Source organism: Canis lupus, chromosome 7, assembly GCF_003254725.2.
Source record: "Canis lupus dingo isolate Sandy chromosome 7, ASM325472v2, whole genome shotgun sequence".
Classification (NCBI taxonomy): Eukaryota; Metazoa; Chordata; class Mammalia; order Carnivora; family Canidae; genus Canis; species Canis lupus.
Window position 1 is genome coordinate 35587804 of NC_064249.1, and position 17550 is coordinate 35605353.

Below are 17550 nucleotides of genomic sequence, written 5' to 3' on the forward strand. Positions count from 1 at the left end.
CATCATTTGAAGGAGAAGGTAGCTGTGGTGGATGAATATTTCAGTTTTGTAGGTTGAAAACTTAGTAAATTTGGGACCAAAAAACCCACAAAACTCCAAACCATGGGGCATCTGGGTGGCTCACTTGGTCAAGCATCTGCCTTCGGCTTAGGTCATGGTCTTAGGTCTGGGATCGAGCCCCATTTTGGGATCCCCACTCAGCTGGAAGTCTGCTTCTCCTTCTCCCTCTGCCCTTACTTGTGCTAAAATAAAATCTTTAAAAAACAAACCCAAACCCAAACAAAAAACTGCTAGCTTAACACCACTAGCTCCAAAGGAATATCAGCAAATAGTGAGCAACTATGAGCTATCACATTTGTAAAATTCACATTGTGCTTCACAGATTGTCCCGCACACAGTAGGCACTTCATGTTTTCTATAGTGAGTGAATCTTCCTCCTGTAGGACTGGAGAAAGAGGGACTACAGAAACAGTCAACCCTTTCCTAGGTAGCCCTCCCCTGGCTGCCCTGCACCTGCTCCCTCTCTCCGTGTGTGATGGATTTTGCCTTGTTCCCTTCCCACTCAAGCCTTCCCCAAAATAACTTCCCTTCTAGCCTCTCTCCAGCTGCCACCATTCACTCTCAACCTCACACTTTCCTTACCTTCTTGAAAGGACAGCTGACCTGAAAACAGAAGACCATAAAGAAAAACCCAGCAAAACCTGAGATTTTTCATCTCTGTAGGTTTGTATTGTTTTGCTTAGTGATATTGTTGATGATGGGGTTGTAGATCCCTGTTCTAGGGGACTTATTAGGTAAGGTGAAACTGTAGCAAGGAGTTAGCTTTCAATTCACAAAATTGCTGAGTCTCAACTGAGTGTTATTTGCAGGCATTTTAGTAAGGGGCCATAATCATAGGTTAGGCCTATGAAGTCAGGGTGAGACACAGCATGGAACCAATTTCTTGACAATGCTAAGGTTGCAAGTGGAATTGAAATTCTCTATAGTACAAAATAATAGTAATATATTCAGCAATTAAAAAATATGTATATACATATATCTAGAACTATTTATTTATCCATTAGGATATTTTTCTATTGTCCTGTAAAAGCCATGTGGACTGTTGTTAATTTGTACAAACTCTGGGAAGGAAAATTAATTATGGTAGTGGTAGCATTGAAACAGTAGGGTGAAGGCAAAGAGCTGCATGGGCTAGCCACACCTTTTTTTTTTTTTTTTAAGGTTTTATTTATTCATTTGACAGAGAGAGAGAGAGAGAGCGAGTGCGCGCACAAGCAGGAGGAGCAGCAGAGAGAAAGGGAAAAACGGTATCCACTGAGCAGGGAGCCCAACGTGTGGCTCAATCCCAGGACCCTGAGATCATAACCTAAGCCGAAGGCAGACTCTTAACTGACTGAGCCACCCAGGTGCCCCAAGGACACCCTCTTACCATCTCAGAGTCAAGAACTTTATGAATCATAGGAACCATGTTTCTAAAAAATTGCTAGGATTCTAGGATGTGTATAATATTCCCATATGTTAATTTTATTATCCTCTTTCCTCATAAGGTGGCTGTAAAACCCTTAAAATTAAAAAAAAATTACATGATCATATTTAAGGGTAGCAAGGATGATGGTGCTGGAGATCCCTAGATCCCCTTCCCAGGACCTTTCCTCACCCCATGGTGGACAACGCCTCCTTCAAGAGGGAGAGAGCAGGCCCTGGGACCTTGCAGAGGGAGGAAATGAAAAATCCAGAGATCGATCCTGAGTCAGAATATCAGGAGAGCCTTTGGGGCACAACAGTGGGAGACCTATTTGGGGATCTTCACTCTTGGTTTCATCATCTTCAGTATGGGAATCTTACCATGAGCCTTCTTACAGGGATATTGTGATGATCGAGCAGGACAGTCCGTATAAACTGCTTGGAGAAGTTCTTAGAATATAATAAAGTGCACCAAATAGTATCACTACTGGCCCCAGAGCCATGGAAGAGTCACTCAGCCATAGTCCAAAGACATGAAATCAGGCCAGAATTCAACGGAGCAGTAGAGGTAGCTTCACGTTCCAACTGGTCAACCATCTCCATATGTTCCTCTAGCCTCCACATAAACTCAGGTGGGGAACAGGTTCCAGAGGAGAAAGAACATGTCCAAAGTCAAAGAGCTAAGGGGCAGTGCACTGTGGTTCAATCTTGGGTCTGTTTATCTTCTATTGGCTTGATTTGTCTATCCAGCATTATCTCCTTATGTAAATGTTAACATAAATGAGGGGTGCCTGGGTGGCTTAGTGGTTGAGCGTCTGCCTTTGGCTCAGGTCATGATCCCTGGGTCTTGGAATCGAGTCCCACATCAGGCTCCCTATGGGGAGCCTGCTTCTCCCTCTGCCTATGTCTCTGCCTCTCTTTCTGTGTCTCTCATGAATAAAGAAATAAAATCTTTAAAAAAAAGTTAACATAAATGAAATTCACTTTTCAAAGATTTATTTTTGGAGCTGGAACTAAAAAAATCATTCCCAAGTCAATTACCAGCATCATTCTACACTTTTTTCTCTATTTTCACCCTTGGGGGAGGAGGAAGAGGTTATATGAGCAATCATAAACATTTACTGAATCTCTGGGTCAGCTTCCATCACTGTTTAACTCTCAGGTCTTATCTTCAGCGGAGAAAGAACAGAGACTCACCAAAAGTTGCTCAGCCCTGAGAGTCCCTGAAAAGTGCTACTCAGGACAGGAAATGTTTTGGTAATGAATTAAACAGTGACTTGCCATGTCAATGTGTGTTTTGAAGTGCAACAGAAAGAAACATGTGCCTTTTGAGAAAAATAGGGCCAGGAGTGTGATTTTTCTAAATGCTCTAAGAGTTGTGGTTTCATGTAACATTTACTTTCAAACTGCCCAACAAGTGCTGCAGTCCCAGCTTCCTGTCTGGATCTCCCTAAAAAGCCCAGAGCAGCTCTGGCTCTGAACATGCTCTTTTCTGGGGCCAAGAATTTAACACAATTCTCCCTCTTCCAGAGGCCTGACATTTCAGTCTGCAGGAAGGTGGGGAGGGAAGAGAAGATGATGAGCACACCACTGACTGGGTCATAGCAGAGAGGGCATATGTCCTCATCTGCCATCTGAAAGCTAGGACTTTAAATCTTTGTCCAGACAAGGACAATGTGAAATCTGTTATCTGGTTCCCTCAGAGTCCCTAGAAGTCTCTGCCAGTTGCTTTGGTTGATGTTTTGAAGCAGTAAAGAAAAAAAAAGTGGGAGGAGGAAGGTGACTATTTCTGCCCAGGATTTTTGCCCTTCTCTAAATATTCAGGTTACTAAGCAGGATATAACAATGATATATTTATTAAGAAGCCGTATAGCACATGGACTCTGGAATCAGAGCTAGATTCCTACCCAGCTCTCTTGTTCAGAGATCTTAAGTCATTGATGTGAAGATGTATTTTTTTTTTTTTTTTTTTTAGGATTTCACTTATTTACTGAGGAAAGACATAGAGAGAAAGGCAGAGACATAGGCAGAGGGAGAAGCAGGCTCCCTGCAGGGAGCCCCATGCAGGACTCCATCCCAGGACCCCAGGATCATGGCCTGAGCCAAAGGCAGATGCTCAACTACTGAGACACCCAGGTGCCCCAAGATGTAGATTTTTCATCCATAAAACAGGGATCCCACTACCAGCCTCATAAGGCTTAAGAGATAATGTATGCAAAGTATTTAGAAGAGTTATTTTTATTGCTAGAACTGTAATAAACCAAACTGTTATTCTGCTGTATTCTGATAAGGTTTTCTTTGTGAGATCCCAGGGTAAGGCTACTCACCTACAGGTAGGGGTAGTATCTGAAGGGCTGGACATTTTATTTATTTATTTTTTTGTTTTATTTTTATTTATTTATGATAGTCAGAGAGAGAGAGAGAGAGAAAGAGAGAGAGAGAGAGAGAGAGAGAGAGAGAGAGGCAGAGACATAGGCAGAGGGAGAAATTTGATCCCGAGTCTCCAGGATCGCGCCCTGGGCCAAAGGCAGGCGCCAAACCGCTGCGCCACCCAGGGATCCCTGGACATTTTTTTTATGATTGTATTTTAAGTTGTTTCTACATCCAACATGGAGCTCAAACTCATCACTCTGAGATCAAGAGTTGCGTGCTCTACCAACTGAACGAGCCCGAGGCCTGGACATTCTTATTAAGCATGTAGGGAAGGGCTGTAACCTTCTTTAGAAAAACAGAATTAGACAAACAGAGAAGTAACTGCCTTCCTGTCATTTCCTGGGCCTAGAGTTCAATGAATCTAGATATATTTAAAGCCACTTCTACTTGGGAAGGTTAAAAATGGCAAGGTGGAAACCAGGAAGGGGCACACACGAAGATGCTAAGTTCCATCATGTAGACTACTATGTCCTGCAAGGAGCAGATTCTGGTAGTGCAGGGTGTGTGAGGCCTAGAATCAGCCCACCTCCTGTTGTGTAACTGAAGCACTGTAGAAGCAAACTCGCCCAGTGGAAGCTGAATCTCAGGAAAGAAGTTGGGAGTTTGACCTTCAAGTGTTCCTTCCTACGTGGAAATGGGGGTTTATCTCAAAGTGGATTTCCTTGCAAGGTCTTAAACTTTGAAAGCCTATTGGGTCTCATGAAAACCCCAAGATAGGGAGTTTGGACATTACCATTCCTATTTTTCTCAGTAAATGGGGTTTTTGGTTTTTTAAAGATTTTTTTCTTTGAGAGAGAGCAGGAGTGGGAGTGGGGAGAGGGAGAGTGAGAAGCAGACTTCCCCCTGAGCAGGGAGCCCAGGACCCTGGGATCATGACCTGAGCTGAAGGCAGGCACTTAACCGACTGAGCCACCCAATGCCCCATGAGTTAATGGAGTTTTATTTTTTAAGGGATTTTATTTATTTTAGAGAGAGAGAAAAAGAGAGAGAGAGAGAGAGCAGGGAGAATGATAAGTGGACTCACGCTGAGCAAGGAACTCCATGTCAGGCTCAATCCCAAGGACCCTGAGATCAAGACATGAGCCCAAACCAAGAGTCAGGTGCTTAACCAACTGAGCCATCCAGGTGCCTGAGTTAACAGAGTTTCAAAGAGATGAAATAAATGACCTGCCTAGGATCATGTCAGTCCCTGGCAATGCCCATGGAAAACCCAGTTTTTGTCTTTTAAATTATTCCTAGCCCAAGGAGATTTCCATTATCCCCAGAATAGGAGAGGAGATGCGGTTTGAAGATTTTTTGACTATGATTTTGCCTTATACCACTTATCCTTTCTATTTCAGCCACATCTTAGGGTAGCTTAATCATATTCAGAAGAAACATCTTCTGTGTTCCTCACCAGCATGGGACCAGTGCCTGTGTGAACAGATTTAACTCACTATAAATTCAAACACACAAAAGGACATAACCTGTACATACCCATCTGGCCCCACTGAATAAGTAATCATGCATGTCATTGTCTAAAACTATGTCCTTGCTCTTTCAGAATCCATTAGTTTGATTTAGCCCTATGATTGTATAATTTCTAAGACCAAAAATAATTTTCCAGTTTGGAATTTCAGAAAAACTCATGAAAAATCACTCTGAGAATCTTAAGTGAAAGACTGCTTGGGTGGCATTCAGTATTACAAAGTTACTCAAAGTCATAGTTCAGAAACAAACTATAGTCTAAGGGCAGAAAAATGGTTGTAGTTTGTTGTCCAAAGGAAGCTAATATTTTAAAAGAATTAAAAGTGTAACATAATCAGAAGTCAGTTTTCTACAACCAAAGAAAAGTGGAAAGTCAAGCAGCATAATGTAGATAATTACTCACTGGCAGCATAGGCCTCTATGTTGTCATTTGTAAAACCACCTTTTCCCCCCACTTTGTGGAGTTTTCCAGAATAGTGATATACTTTTATGTGTATTCACCTAATTAGCCAATTGAAAAGTATATGTTAATCTCGTAGTGTGTGTCCCAAATTAGGCGAGGTACTATGGGTACATTAAAGATTCATATGCTCAGGCTTCTGTCTTCAAACCCCACTGGAGGGGAGGGGTTAATTAATATACACTGCTCTTTTACTCACCCCAATGTAGAGGAACAGTGTTGTCTTAAATCTGTTGTAGGTATTCAGAATAATCTAAATGATCAATTCTTAGTAAGACGTTGAAAAGACTAACTCCAGTCTTAATTTTAAAAATATATATTATTTCAGATGCAAGAATTGAAAAATTGTAAGCTCTTGGGATCTTACGGGACCATTAAAGTGTCTCCTGTCTTCAAGAGCTTACAGTACAAGCAAATGTTACAAAGTCACGGCCAATCAATGGAAGAGGCTCTAGGAGTTCTGGACCACAGAGGAGCCTCAAGGAGTGTGTGACCTTCAAAGAGGTCACTGAGCACCAGGAGGGAGCCGCCGTGCGTCTGAGGGAGGGTGAAGGCTGGGGCCGGCGAGGGGGGAGGGGAGGCATTCCAGAAAAAGGAAACTGCAAACAGCCTACGAGGAGAGCGAGTGAGAAGTCAACCTGAGTCCAAGGTTGAGGTTTTCCTGCGTTTATTTCAAAGCCCTTCACTATCTCTATGCAAAGAGGCAGTCTTGGAAAACAAACTACTAGACTACAAGGACCATGAAATTTGAATTCTGTGAATGCTAGTGAGGACTTTCCCCTGTTTGGGGTGTCCAGCATTTACTGTAAACAACCGTGTTCCTTTTACGTAAGGACCTATCTTCCCACAGAAGCCATTTTGTGATGATTCGATAGTTTCTCCTCAATTTCAAAGAGCATGCTGGTCGAAGCACCAAATGAGTCTCCTACAGGAAAAAGTCATTTAATAAAGAAGAGTATGCTTAACAGGCCGGTTAAGGAAATCATCACATACGAGTACCTTGTACTTTGAAGGCTTCGGCGTCTACAGGGAACAGGTTCGCACATTTTCACACAATGCTATTTAAACCAGGCCGCGAATGCACTTAAAAAAAAAAAAATCATCCAAGATTAGCTTCAAAATCTTATATTCGTTTGAACCGACTCAGAAATCATTTCAAAGAGGAAACATTCTAGTAGAAGGAGCTCATCCTGACACCGAGACAAAATTCTAACATCGTGCGACGACAGCAAAATTTCCGACACGCGGAGGCACAACGTCCCCGCGTCGCAACCCCGCGGGGCGGTCACGTCCGACCTCCGGGCCGGGTCGCCGGGGTCGGGGTCGGGGTCGCGGTCGGGGCCGGGCGGCACGGCTCCGCTGCCATGGCAACCCCGCCACTCGTGTCCGCCGCGGCCGCCCCGGGGGGCCGCACAGGTGCCCCCGCTGCGCCCCCGAGCCCGGCTCTCCCGCTGCGTTCCCGTCCGCGGAGAAAAGCCCGAGCGGCGCCACCTGGTCCCCGCGGGCGGAGCCGGGGCTCCCCCGGACCCCAGGCCCCCGAAGCCCGAGAGGGCCGAGCTCGGGGAGGGGAGGGGCACGGGGGGAGGGCGCGGGGGCGCGCTGGGGAGGGGCGAGGGGACGGGGGCGCGCGCTCGGCCCCCCTCCCCCCCCCCCCCCGGGGTCTTCAGCCTTCGGGGTCCGAGCCGCCGCCGCCGCCGCCCCAGGCCAGGACTCGCGCGGGGGACCGGAGGCGGCAAGGACGCGGCGACCCAGGGTGACGCCGGGCATCTCCCGGGCGACGGCCCCGCAACAAGATGGCGGACGATAAAGAAAGGGAAGGCACAGGTAGGAGCCGCCCGCCGCCACCCGGGCCCGCACTGGGGCGCTCCGGGCTGGGGGGCGGGGTCCTGCGGCGGCGCCGGCCCCGCGGGGAGAGGGACGAGCGGGCCCGGGGGCAGGGGGCCGCCAGCTCGGGCGCCCGCAGCCTCCGAGCCGCCGCCTGGGCCCGGCCCCGCCCCGTCCCCCCGCCTCCCCCCGCCCGCCCCTCCCCTCCCGGCAGCTCCCAGCCGCGGCTCCGGCGGGCGAGGCCGATAATGGCGCCCTTGTTCGCGGCCCCCGGCCCCCCGCCTCCACAGCCTCGCCTTCCCCGGGGCCGCAGGCGCCACGGAGGCGGCTGCCGGGCTGCGGGCACCCGGGGCGGCAGGGGTGAGGGCCGGCTCCGGCCGCCGGCGTCCGGCCGCCCCTGGGCCCGTGCCGAAGCCCCGCCCGCCGGGCACGCGCGCGTCGCCTCCATTTTGCCTGCTGGGTGCGGACGACGTGTGGGGACGCAGGGGGCCGGCGCGGCCTGGCGCTCGCGGGCGCCCCCTCCGCGCCGCCGGCCCCGGGAGCACGCGCTCGCGGCCGCGTGAGGAGCGCCGGAGGCAGCCCGAGGCGGCGGCGCGGGGCGGCGGGCACCCGGCCTTCGGGGGCCGCGGGGGAGCCCTGGCCGCCCACGTGCCCCGCGCCCCCCCCGCCCCCCAGCCTCGGGCCCCGCCTCAGCAGGCTGCGCGCGCACCCGTGGACGGCGGAGGCGAACCTCTCGCCCCGACTGGCCTTTCGGGAGTGCGGCAGAGGCCGCGTCACGTGTCGCTCGGCTCCGCCTGCGGCCGCGACCACCGGAAACCCGCGGAGAAACAGCGGGGCCCGAGCCGGAGGTCGGCCCTGGGTGACGGGCCTGGCGGGGCTGCTAGTCGGTGGATCAGGACTGTGCTCTACACGCTGCCGTTACTGAGGCAGCTTAGTTTGTTGTGCTGCTCTAAAGCGAAAGGGTACAACCGAAGGAAGGGGTTACTGTTTTTTTTTAATTAAAAAACTAATTCTGAAGGATTTTATTTTTTTTATTATCTGTTTTTCGTTTTCTAAGTTTTCTCCGCACCCAGTGTGGGGCTCAAACTCTTCCACGGGACATCAGGAGTCACATGCTCTTTGGACAGAACCAGTCAGGCGCCTCTTGAAACCTCATTTTAAAACTTCCCTAGGAAAAAAACAGACAAAAAGACTTCCCTAGAAAAACCAAAGGATTTAGTTGTTTTCATTATTTACAAAAAAAAAAAAAAGGAAAATCCTTAACAGAGGAATTAACTTGTTAATTATGGATATACAGTTTTTTCCCCCACAGGTTTTATTTATTTATTCATGAGAGACAGAGAGAGGCAGAGACACAGGCAGAGGGAGAAGCAGGCTCCATGCAGGGAGCCCGACGTGGGACTCGATCCCGGGACTCCAGGATCAGGCCCTGGGCTGAAGGCGGCGCTAAACCGCTGAGCCACCTGGGCTGCCCTGGATATGCCTTTTTTAAAGAATGATTCGGTCAGCATACAAAAATGCACTGGATCGTGTTGCAAATATAATTTTTTTCTTTCATAAATAGACTGGGCTTCTCTGATTTTTTAGTTTTCAAAAATACTTTTCTAGTTAGAATAAATTCAGAGGAAGAAACAGTTCTATTCATAACTGTAGAAGTAATGACAAAAGCCCCATGTCGCTCATTCCATTGGCTTACATTTAATGCTTTTATGGAAGGTGTTCTGATTAGGTGAGAATTTTTTTTAAAATTTTATTATTATTTATTTATGATAGAGAGAGAGAGAGAGGCAGGGACACAGGAGGAGGGAGAAGCAGGCTCCCTTCCGGGAGCACGACGTGGGACTCGATCCCTGGTCTCCAGGATCGCGCCCTGGGCCAAATGCAGGCGCTAAACCGCTGCGCCACCCAGGGATCCCATGATTAGGTGAGAATTTTGAAGGATGCAAAGGTGAAAAATCTATCTTTCAAGAAAGGCGAGATCAGTAAAGGAGGTAAGACATCCTTGAAGGAGACAGAACAGCTAGCTAGGCTGAGCAGCCGTGTGCCAGAGGTGTTTCCAGGTGTGTTACCATCCCTCCTGGTCTGTGCACAGTCATCTGAGCTTCCTGGGGAGCTTACCAGAAATGAAGAACGGGAGTCCTTGCCCCTGACCTGCTGAATCAGTCTGCATTTTAACAGATTTGTAGGTGATCCAGATGCATATTAAAGTTTGAGAAGCACTGTTGGATGGTATATTTTATTTATTAAGAGTTTTAGGAGTTGATTATAGTTGCAGTTGGTAGGACATGATGAAATAAAACCATATTGCCTGAGGGTAAATTAGCAACTCATTTGGCAGAATCCTCTTTTATGGATGTAACTGCATTCTTATACTTGATTCTCAGCTCTGAAGGTTGAGAAATTACACCTAACCGATTGATCACAATTGATCAAGGCTTTGGGGGTTCACTCACGCTAAGTATTAATTCAATAGGGATATGTTGCTACTTTAACAAGAAAGTTGACCTCAGCAATGTTGTATTTTGTTTTATGACTATTAAGCTCTTGGGGAGGGTATATTTATATTTCAAAAAGTCCTTGATTAGCATGAAATCACACAACAAAAGAGCATAGTTTTGGAGGCTATATCCAGTACCCTGTAAACCTCAAAAGGAAGAGGACCATTTTCTTTCTTTAAAAAAATTTTTTTTTAAAGATTTTATTTATTTATTCGTGAGAAACAGAAAGAAGCAGAGACACAGGCAGAGGGAGAAGCAGGGTCCATGCAGGGAGCCCAATGTGGGACTTGATCCGGGGTCTCCAGGATCAGGCCGTGGGCTGAAAGCGGCGCTAAACTGCTGAGCCACCCGGACTGCCCTAAAAATTTTTTTCTTTAAATTCAATTTGGTTAACATATAGCGTATTGTTAGTTTCAGGGGTAGAGTTTGTTTATTTTTTTTATTTTTATTTTTTTTAAGTTTTTTTTTTTTTTTTTTTTTTTTTTTTTTTTTTTTATAGTCACAGAGAGAGAAAGAGAGAGAGAGGCAGAGACACAGGCAGAGGGAGAAGCAGGCTCCATGCACCGGGAGCCCGACGTGGGATACGATCCCAGATCTCCAGGATCGTGCCCTGGGCCAAAGGCAGGCGCCAAACCGCTGCGCCACCCAGGGATCCCTCAGGGGTAGAGTTTAGTGATTCATCAATTGTTTTTAACACCTAGTACTCATTCCATCAGGTGCCCTCCTTAATGCACATCACCCAGTTACCCAACCCTCCCACCTCCCTCCCCTCCCGCAACCCTCAGTTTGTTTCCTAGAGTTAAGAGTCTCTTATGGTTTTGCCTCTTTGTTTTTTATTTTATTTTTTATTTTCTTCCCATGCGTTCATCTGTTTTATTTTTTAAATTCGTATGAGTGGAATCATAGAGTGTTTTTCTCTTATTTTTCTTAGCACAATACCCTCTAGTTCTATCCATGTTATACAAATGACAAAATTTCATTCTTTTTGATGGCTGAGTAGTATTCCATTGTGTATAGTGTATATCTACCGTATCTTCTTTATCCATTCATCTGTTGATGGACATCTGGACTCTTTCCATAGTTTGGCTGTTGTGGACATTGTTGCTGTAAGGAAGGGGACCATTTTCTGATCTCTTACACTCAGTGTCTTGCGGAGGTGCCTAGCACATGGTAGGAACTCAATATTTATTGAATTTAGAATACTTGAATTAATTAAAGATGTTTGGTTTAGCTAAAACATTACTTGCTGTTTCCTAAAAATCTATTCTATAGCACTATTAGGTTCTTTTCTTTTCTTTTTTTTCTTTTCTTTTCCTTTTCTTTCTTTCTTTCTTTCTTTCTTTCTTTCTTTCTTTCTTTCTTTCTTTCTTATTCTTATAGGTAAGCAGTGAGTTTCTATTACTCTGGATCAACAAACATCTTTTTTATTTATTTTTTAAAGATTTTATTTATTTGTTCATGGGAGACAGAGAGAGAGAGAGGCAGAAATATAGGCAGAGGGAGAAGCAGGTTCCCCACAGGAAGCCCACGTGGGACTCCATCCCAGGACTCCAGGATTATGACCTGAGCCAAAAGCAGACGCTCAACCACTGAACCACCCAGGTGCTCCCAAACATCTTTTTAAAAACAATTTATTTGTTTATTAGAGAGAGAGAGAAACAAAGAGAAGGAGTGTCAGAGAAATCCAAGCAGATTCCCCACACCAGGCTTGATCTCATGACTCATGAGATCATGACCTCGGCCAATACTGGGGTCAGTCGCTTAATTGAGCCACCCAGGTGTCCCTCAACAAGCTTTTTTTTTTTTTTAAGATTTTATTTATTTATTTATGAGAGACACAGAGAGGCAGAGACCAAGCAGAGGGAGAAGCAGGCCCCTTGCAGGGAGCCGGATGCGGGACTCAATCCCTGGACTGGGATCACGCCCTGAGTTGAAGGCAGTTACTCAATCCCTGTGCCACCCAGGTGTCCCTCAAGAAGCATTTTTTGAGAGTTAAAGTATTCACTGGCCTGTCTTTAAAAAAAAAATACAAAAATTCTCTTTGTAGAAACATACATATATTTTAAATAGTTCATCTTTAATCGAGGTTTTTTTTTTTTTTTTTAATTGTAAAGGAAGATTAAGCTTCTGGATTTATATCCTATCTAGCTCAAACATTTAGGGATTAATCTTGATAAAAGTACTGATGCGAACATTGGTAACAAAAAAAATTTTTTAAAAAGATTTTATTTATTCATTAGAGCATGTATGTACACATGCAAGCAGGGAGAGGTGCAGAGGGAGAGGAGAGGCAGGCTCCCCCCTGAGTAGGGAGCCCAGTCTCAGGATCCCTGAGGTCACAACCTGAGCTGAAGGCAGATGCTTAACTGACTGAGCCACCCAGGCACCCCATTGGTAATAAATAATAACTATGACAGGCTATAATGTTCTATTTTATTATAACATTTTTCTGTAAGATTATATACATTGAAGTTCTATTCCTTTGGAGCATTTTTTGTGTTTTAACATAATTAACTTTTTTCCTAGATTAAAAAAATGTATATAGTTACGTTAGCTAACAAAGGAATTTAAATTTTAAAATGAAGTTAATTTAAAAAAAAATTTTTGTTTCACTGAAAGAATATTTGAAATAGGATAGCAAAAATTGTTTTAAAGTTCTATTATTTCTCTCAAGTTTTCTCAGCCAGAACATTTTTTTTCTTTTCCTTCTGTTTTGTTTTGTGTAAATAGAGAATCAATGCAATTGTTGATTCTTTGAATCTTTAAATCTTGTTTCTAGCTTGTCGAGAATTTTATATAGGACTGCAAGGAACTTCTGTTTGTAATTAGAATCATGTCTAGGAAACAGACTGCTTAGGAATAAAATCCTCTAACTTTTGGCAAGCCAAGGAGCTTTGGAAGGTATGTCAGTTTTTTCAGTAAGCCTCAGATACTTAAAGCTTGCTTTAGGATTTACTATTTTTGTACTAAAATATTGTTCACTTCTTTGCATTGCTTGGTAAAGTGCCTCCACTTCAACTATCAAGTCCTAAATGGTACTTTACAGGTTTTTATTTTCTTGTATTGTGCCGTTCCTCTCAAAACCCAACATTTGAAAATCCAAAGTGAAAAACAAACCGCAGTGGATATACTACTACATGTTGGCAAATTGAATTTAAATTAAAAAAAAAAAAAAACACCTGCAGGTGGATATTACTTTTTAAAAAGGGAACTGTTGATAGTATGGGGTATAATATGGAATAGTAGAAAAATAGAGTAAGACCTCAATTTCCCCAAGCTCTGTCTGATCTAAGCCAAGATGCTAGGCCTTAGGAGCTTCCAGTTCCTCAAATGTAAAATGGGAATAATTATACCTATTCATAATGTTATAATGGAGATGGTGTCATCTTCCCCATCTTTATATCCCCAGCACCTACCATGATGCCTGGCAGTAAAGAAATGCTGAATAAATAGGAAGAAAAGTGCTTGGCACATTCTAGGAAATAAGTAGCTGTTAGTTTATGTGTGGCATGGAATCTAGGAGTTAAGAAAAAAATCTAAGTCTTAGCAATTGTCAGTGACACATGATGCATTTATGACTATTTTGGGGACCATTTAATAGTTTTCTCCTTGTTTTAGACAGATAACAATCTAGGTAGAGACTAGCTGAAGAAGAAAACTTTGTATTTATCTATAAAAATCTGTCAAGAAAATTCATTCTTTAAAAAGCCAGGTGGACAATGAGATAGCAGTTTACACCCATTAGGATGGTGATGATAAAAAATAAGCATTGGCGAGGTGTGGAGAGATTGGAACCCTCGTGTGCTGTTGATGGGCATGGAAAATGGAACAGCTTCCATGGAAAATAGTATGGTAGCTCCTCAAAAATTCCAATATTGAATTACTACATGATCCAGCAATGCTACATCTGGGTTTATACCCCCAAATAATTGAAAGCAGGAACCTGAACAACTATTTGTACACCCATATTCACAGCAGTATAATCACAACAGCCAAAAGGTAGAAGCACTCAAGTGGCCATCAATGGATGAATGGTTAAACAAAATGGAGTATAACCATATACTGCAATATTAATCATTTTTAAAAAGGAAAGGAGGGCAGCCTGGGTGGTTCAACGGTTTAGCACCACCTTCAGCCCAGGGCTTGATCTTGGAGACCCGGGATCAAGTCCCACATCGGGCTCCCTGCACGGAGCCTGCTTCTCTTTAAAAAAAAAGAAAGGAATTCTGACAATGCTACCATAAGGCCAAGTCTCAAGTCTTGAAGATACTATGTTTTTTTTTTTTTTTAAGATTATTATTATTTTTTAAGATTTTATGTATTTATTCATGAGAGACAGAGAGGCAGACCTAGGCAGAGGGAGAAGCAGGCTCTCACAGGGAGCCCGATGTGGGACTTGATCTCGGATCTCAGGATCATGTCCAGAGCCAAAGGCAGATGCTCAACCACGGAGCCACCCAGGCGTCCCTTGAAGATACTATGTTAAGTGAATTCAGCCAGTCCCAGAAAGACAAGTACTATGTAATTCTACTTATGTGAGGTACCTAGAGTAGTCAGATTCATAGGAACAGAGAGTAGAGTTGTTGCTGCCCAGGGGAAGGGGGAAAGGGAAGTTGGGAATAGAGGCTAAGTTTTTGCAAGATGAAAAGTGTTCTAGAGATGGGTTGTACAACAATGTGAATGTCTTAACACTTTTGAACTGTATGGTGGTTAAGATGGTTAATTTTTTATGTCTGTTTTATCACAATTTAAAACATCAAATGGAAATGTGAGTATATTCAAAAAGGAAAAAAAAATTGGTACTTTTTTTGGGAAGGCAATTTGGAAATTTATGTTAAAAATGATACCCACATACTATGATTCTTTATTTTTTTTTTTAAATTTTTTTTAAAATTTTTATTTATTTGTGATAGTCACAGAGAGAGAGAGAGAATGAGGCAGAGACACAGGCAGAGGGAGAAGCAGGCTCCATGCACCGGGAGCCCAACGTGGGATTCGATCCCAGATCTCCAGGATCGTGCCCTGGGCCAAAGGCAGGCGCCAAACCGCTGCGCCACCCAGGGATCCCGTGCGCCACCCAGGGATCCCTGCGCCACCCAGGGATCCCTGATTCTTTAATATACTCCTGGGTATTTATCCTTAGAAATATATCCAGAAAAAAAATAAAAGTGAGAAGTAAAAAATGATTACTTAAAAGTTATTTATAAATTTGAAAATATGGATAAAACCTACTTGTCCGACAAATGAGGGGTGCAAAGTAAGTTGTTGCATATTGACCTATTGAACTCTGTAGCCTTTTAAAACAATACGTAAAATTATATGGGTAAAGATTATAGAACACAGGAGATGATATCAGGCTGGTTAGATTTTCAGGAACGTTCATTTCTAAAAGTCTCATTTTATTTATATTTTTAAAAAAATATATATTTATTTTAGATAGAGCAAGAGTGAGTGGGGGTGAGAGGGGGAAGGGGATAGAGGAGGAGGGAGAGGGACAAGCAGACTCTGCAGTGAGCACAGAGCCAAGGCGGGCTTGATCCCATTACCAGATGACAATGTGAAATGAAATCAGGAGTCTGACGTTGAACTGAAAAGTCTCACTGTTTTACTGTCATTTCTACAAAAGATTTAAAATCTTAAATATTCTAAATACTTTATATTCTAAATATAAAAGCTATTTTTATATTTTAAAATCTCTATGCTGATTATAAATTATTTTTACCCATTTGGGAAAACGTGTTTACTACGTCCTCTACCTGACAGTGCTTTGTAAACCTCTAGTATGGAATTTTTTTTTTTTTAATTTTTATTTATTTATGATAGTCACACAGAGAGAGAGAGAGAGAGAGGGGCAGAGACACAGGCAGAGGGAGAAGCAGGCTCCATGCCGGGAGCCTGACGTGGGATTCCATCCTGGGTCTCCAGGATCGCTCCCTGGTCCAAAGGCAGGCGCTAAACCGCCTTTGTTTGATCCCTGCGCCACCCAGGGATCCCTCTAGTATGGATTTTATAGACATTAAGATTGTAATAAAATAATTTCTTTTTTATATGCATTAATAAATTTGGACTCTAAAACCTGGGTTTGGATTTGGATCCTGCTTTTTTTCAGATTTTACTTGGACGTGTCTCTTAATTTTTCTGAACTTCATAGAGTTCCCAGTCTAATGAGCACTTACTCTGAAGTGGTCACTGGACAAAATGTTTTTACATGAATTAGGTCATTGAATCCTTCCAACAAACCTGTGTGATAGCTATCTCTATTAATATCCTTTCTACAAATGAAGAAACAAGGGCTCAGTTTCAGCTTCAACAGGTAAGACTTTGGAAGTCATCACTTCTATGACTATAAACTGGAAGAAACACTTGGTAATTTTGGCAAATATTGTTGAAGGCTGCGTGTAGTACCATAAGTGAGAGTAGTAGAAATGTGGGAGCCTGTAGTCCTAGAAGATGCCTCACACTTTCTTGGGTTTGGCTTCCAGGAAATCTACCAGATCATCTGGTAAAGAGCCAGGAAAGTGCCCATGTTTCTCTAGCAGGGGGAGGGGGAAGGTAAACATTTTGAAATCTCCTCAGAACATTCCTCATAACAAAGACCTAATCTCCAGGGGGAAACGACTCTTTATTAGAGCCTCAAGTCCTCCCAGTCTACATTCAACCAACTCCAGTCCCCTGTAGCATTCCTATCTCATCTAAGGGGGCAGGGAGGAGCTAAAAAACACTTTGTGAAAAAAAAAAAAAAAAAAAAACACTTTGTGAAGTTTATAGCCCAGAGACAGGCCCAGTAAAAGACTAAAGTTTAATTATGAGGTAGCACACTTCACTTAACACTTTACCACCACATCACAGAGCTATACTACAGTAATAGTGGATTACAGCTGAAACATGTATGGTACACTATTTAAGGAGGAGTCCTTAGAGGAATCTGGCACCTACAGCTTCAGCAAACATTAAACACAGCCCTATTCTTAGCCAAATTGGTATGAAGCCTCTTGACTATCTTAGTTTCTATTACTTGATGTGTCACATCTGACTTGCAACAAAAAATTAGAAGGCATGCAAAAAGCAAAAACACCATCTGAAGGTAAAGCAAGCATCAGAACTAAACTCCGATCTGTGATACATATTTTGGAATTATCCAGACTGAGAATTTAAAAGAGCTATGATTAATACGTTGAGGGCTCTAATGGAAAAAGTAGGCAACATGCAAGAACAAATGGGTAGTGTAAGCAGAGACATGGAAACTCCTAAGAATCAAAAGGAAATGTTAGAAATCCAATGAATGCCGCAGAACGGAAGAAACCTTTGGTGAGTCCATCAGTAGACTCAGCATATCTGAGGAAAGAATGATAGAACTTGATGATTTCAATAGAAACTTCCCAAACTGAAATGCAAAGAGAAAAA

General features: G+C 43.8%; 1 protein-coding gene across 7 annotated transcripts in view; it reads left to right on the forward strand.

The window, feature by feature from the left end:
* Positions 1 to 7505: 7505 nt before the first annotated feature.
* EFCAB2 (EF-hand calcium binding domain 2) overlaps positions 7506 to 17550 on the forward strand; it is a 122747-nt gene continuing 112702 nt past the window's right edge. For 4 of the 7 annotated variants that reach the window (XM_025430605.3, XM_025430603.3, XM_025430607.3 and 1 more), the window contains exon 1: positions 7506 to 7648. In XM_025430605.3, the coding sequence (XP_025286390.1) occupies positions 7618 to 7648 (31 nt within the window). In that variant the 5' untranslated portion in view covers positions 7506 to 7617. Of the gene's footprint in view, positions 7649 to 11227; positions 11317 to 17550 lie in introns of those variants that run through there. The other 3 variants (XM_025430604.3, XM_049112428.1, XM_049112429.1) reach the window with 3 other exon arrangements.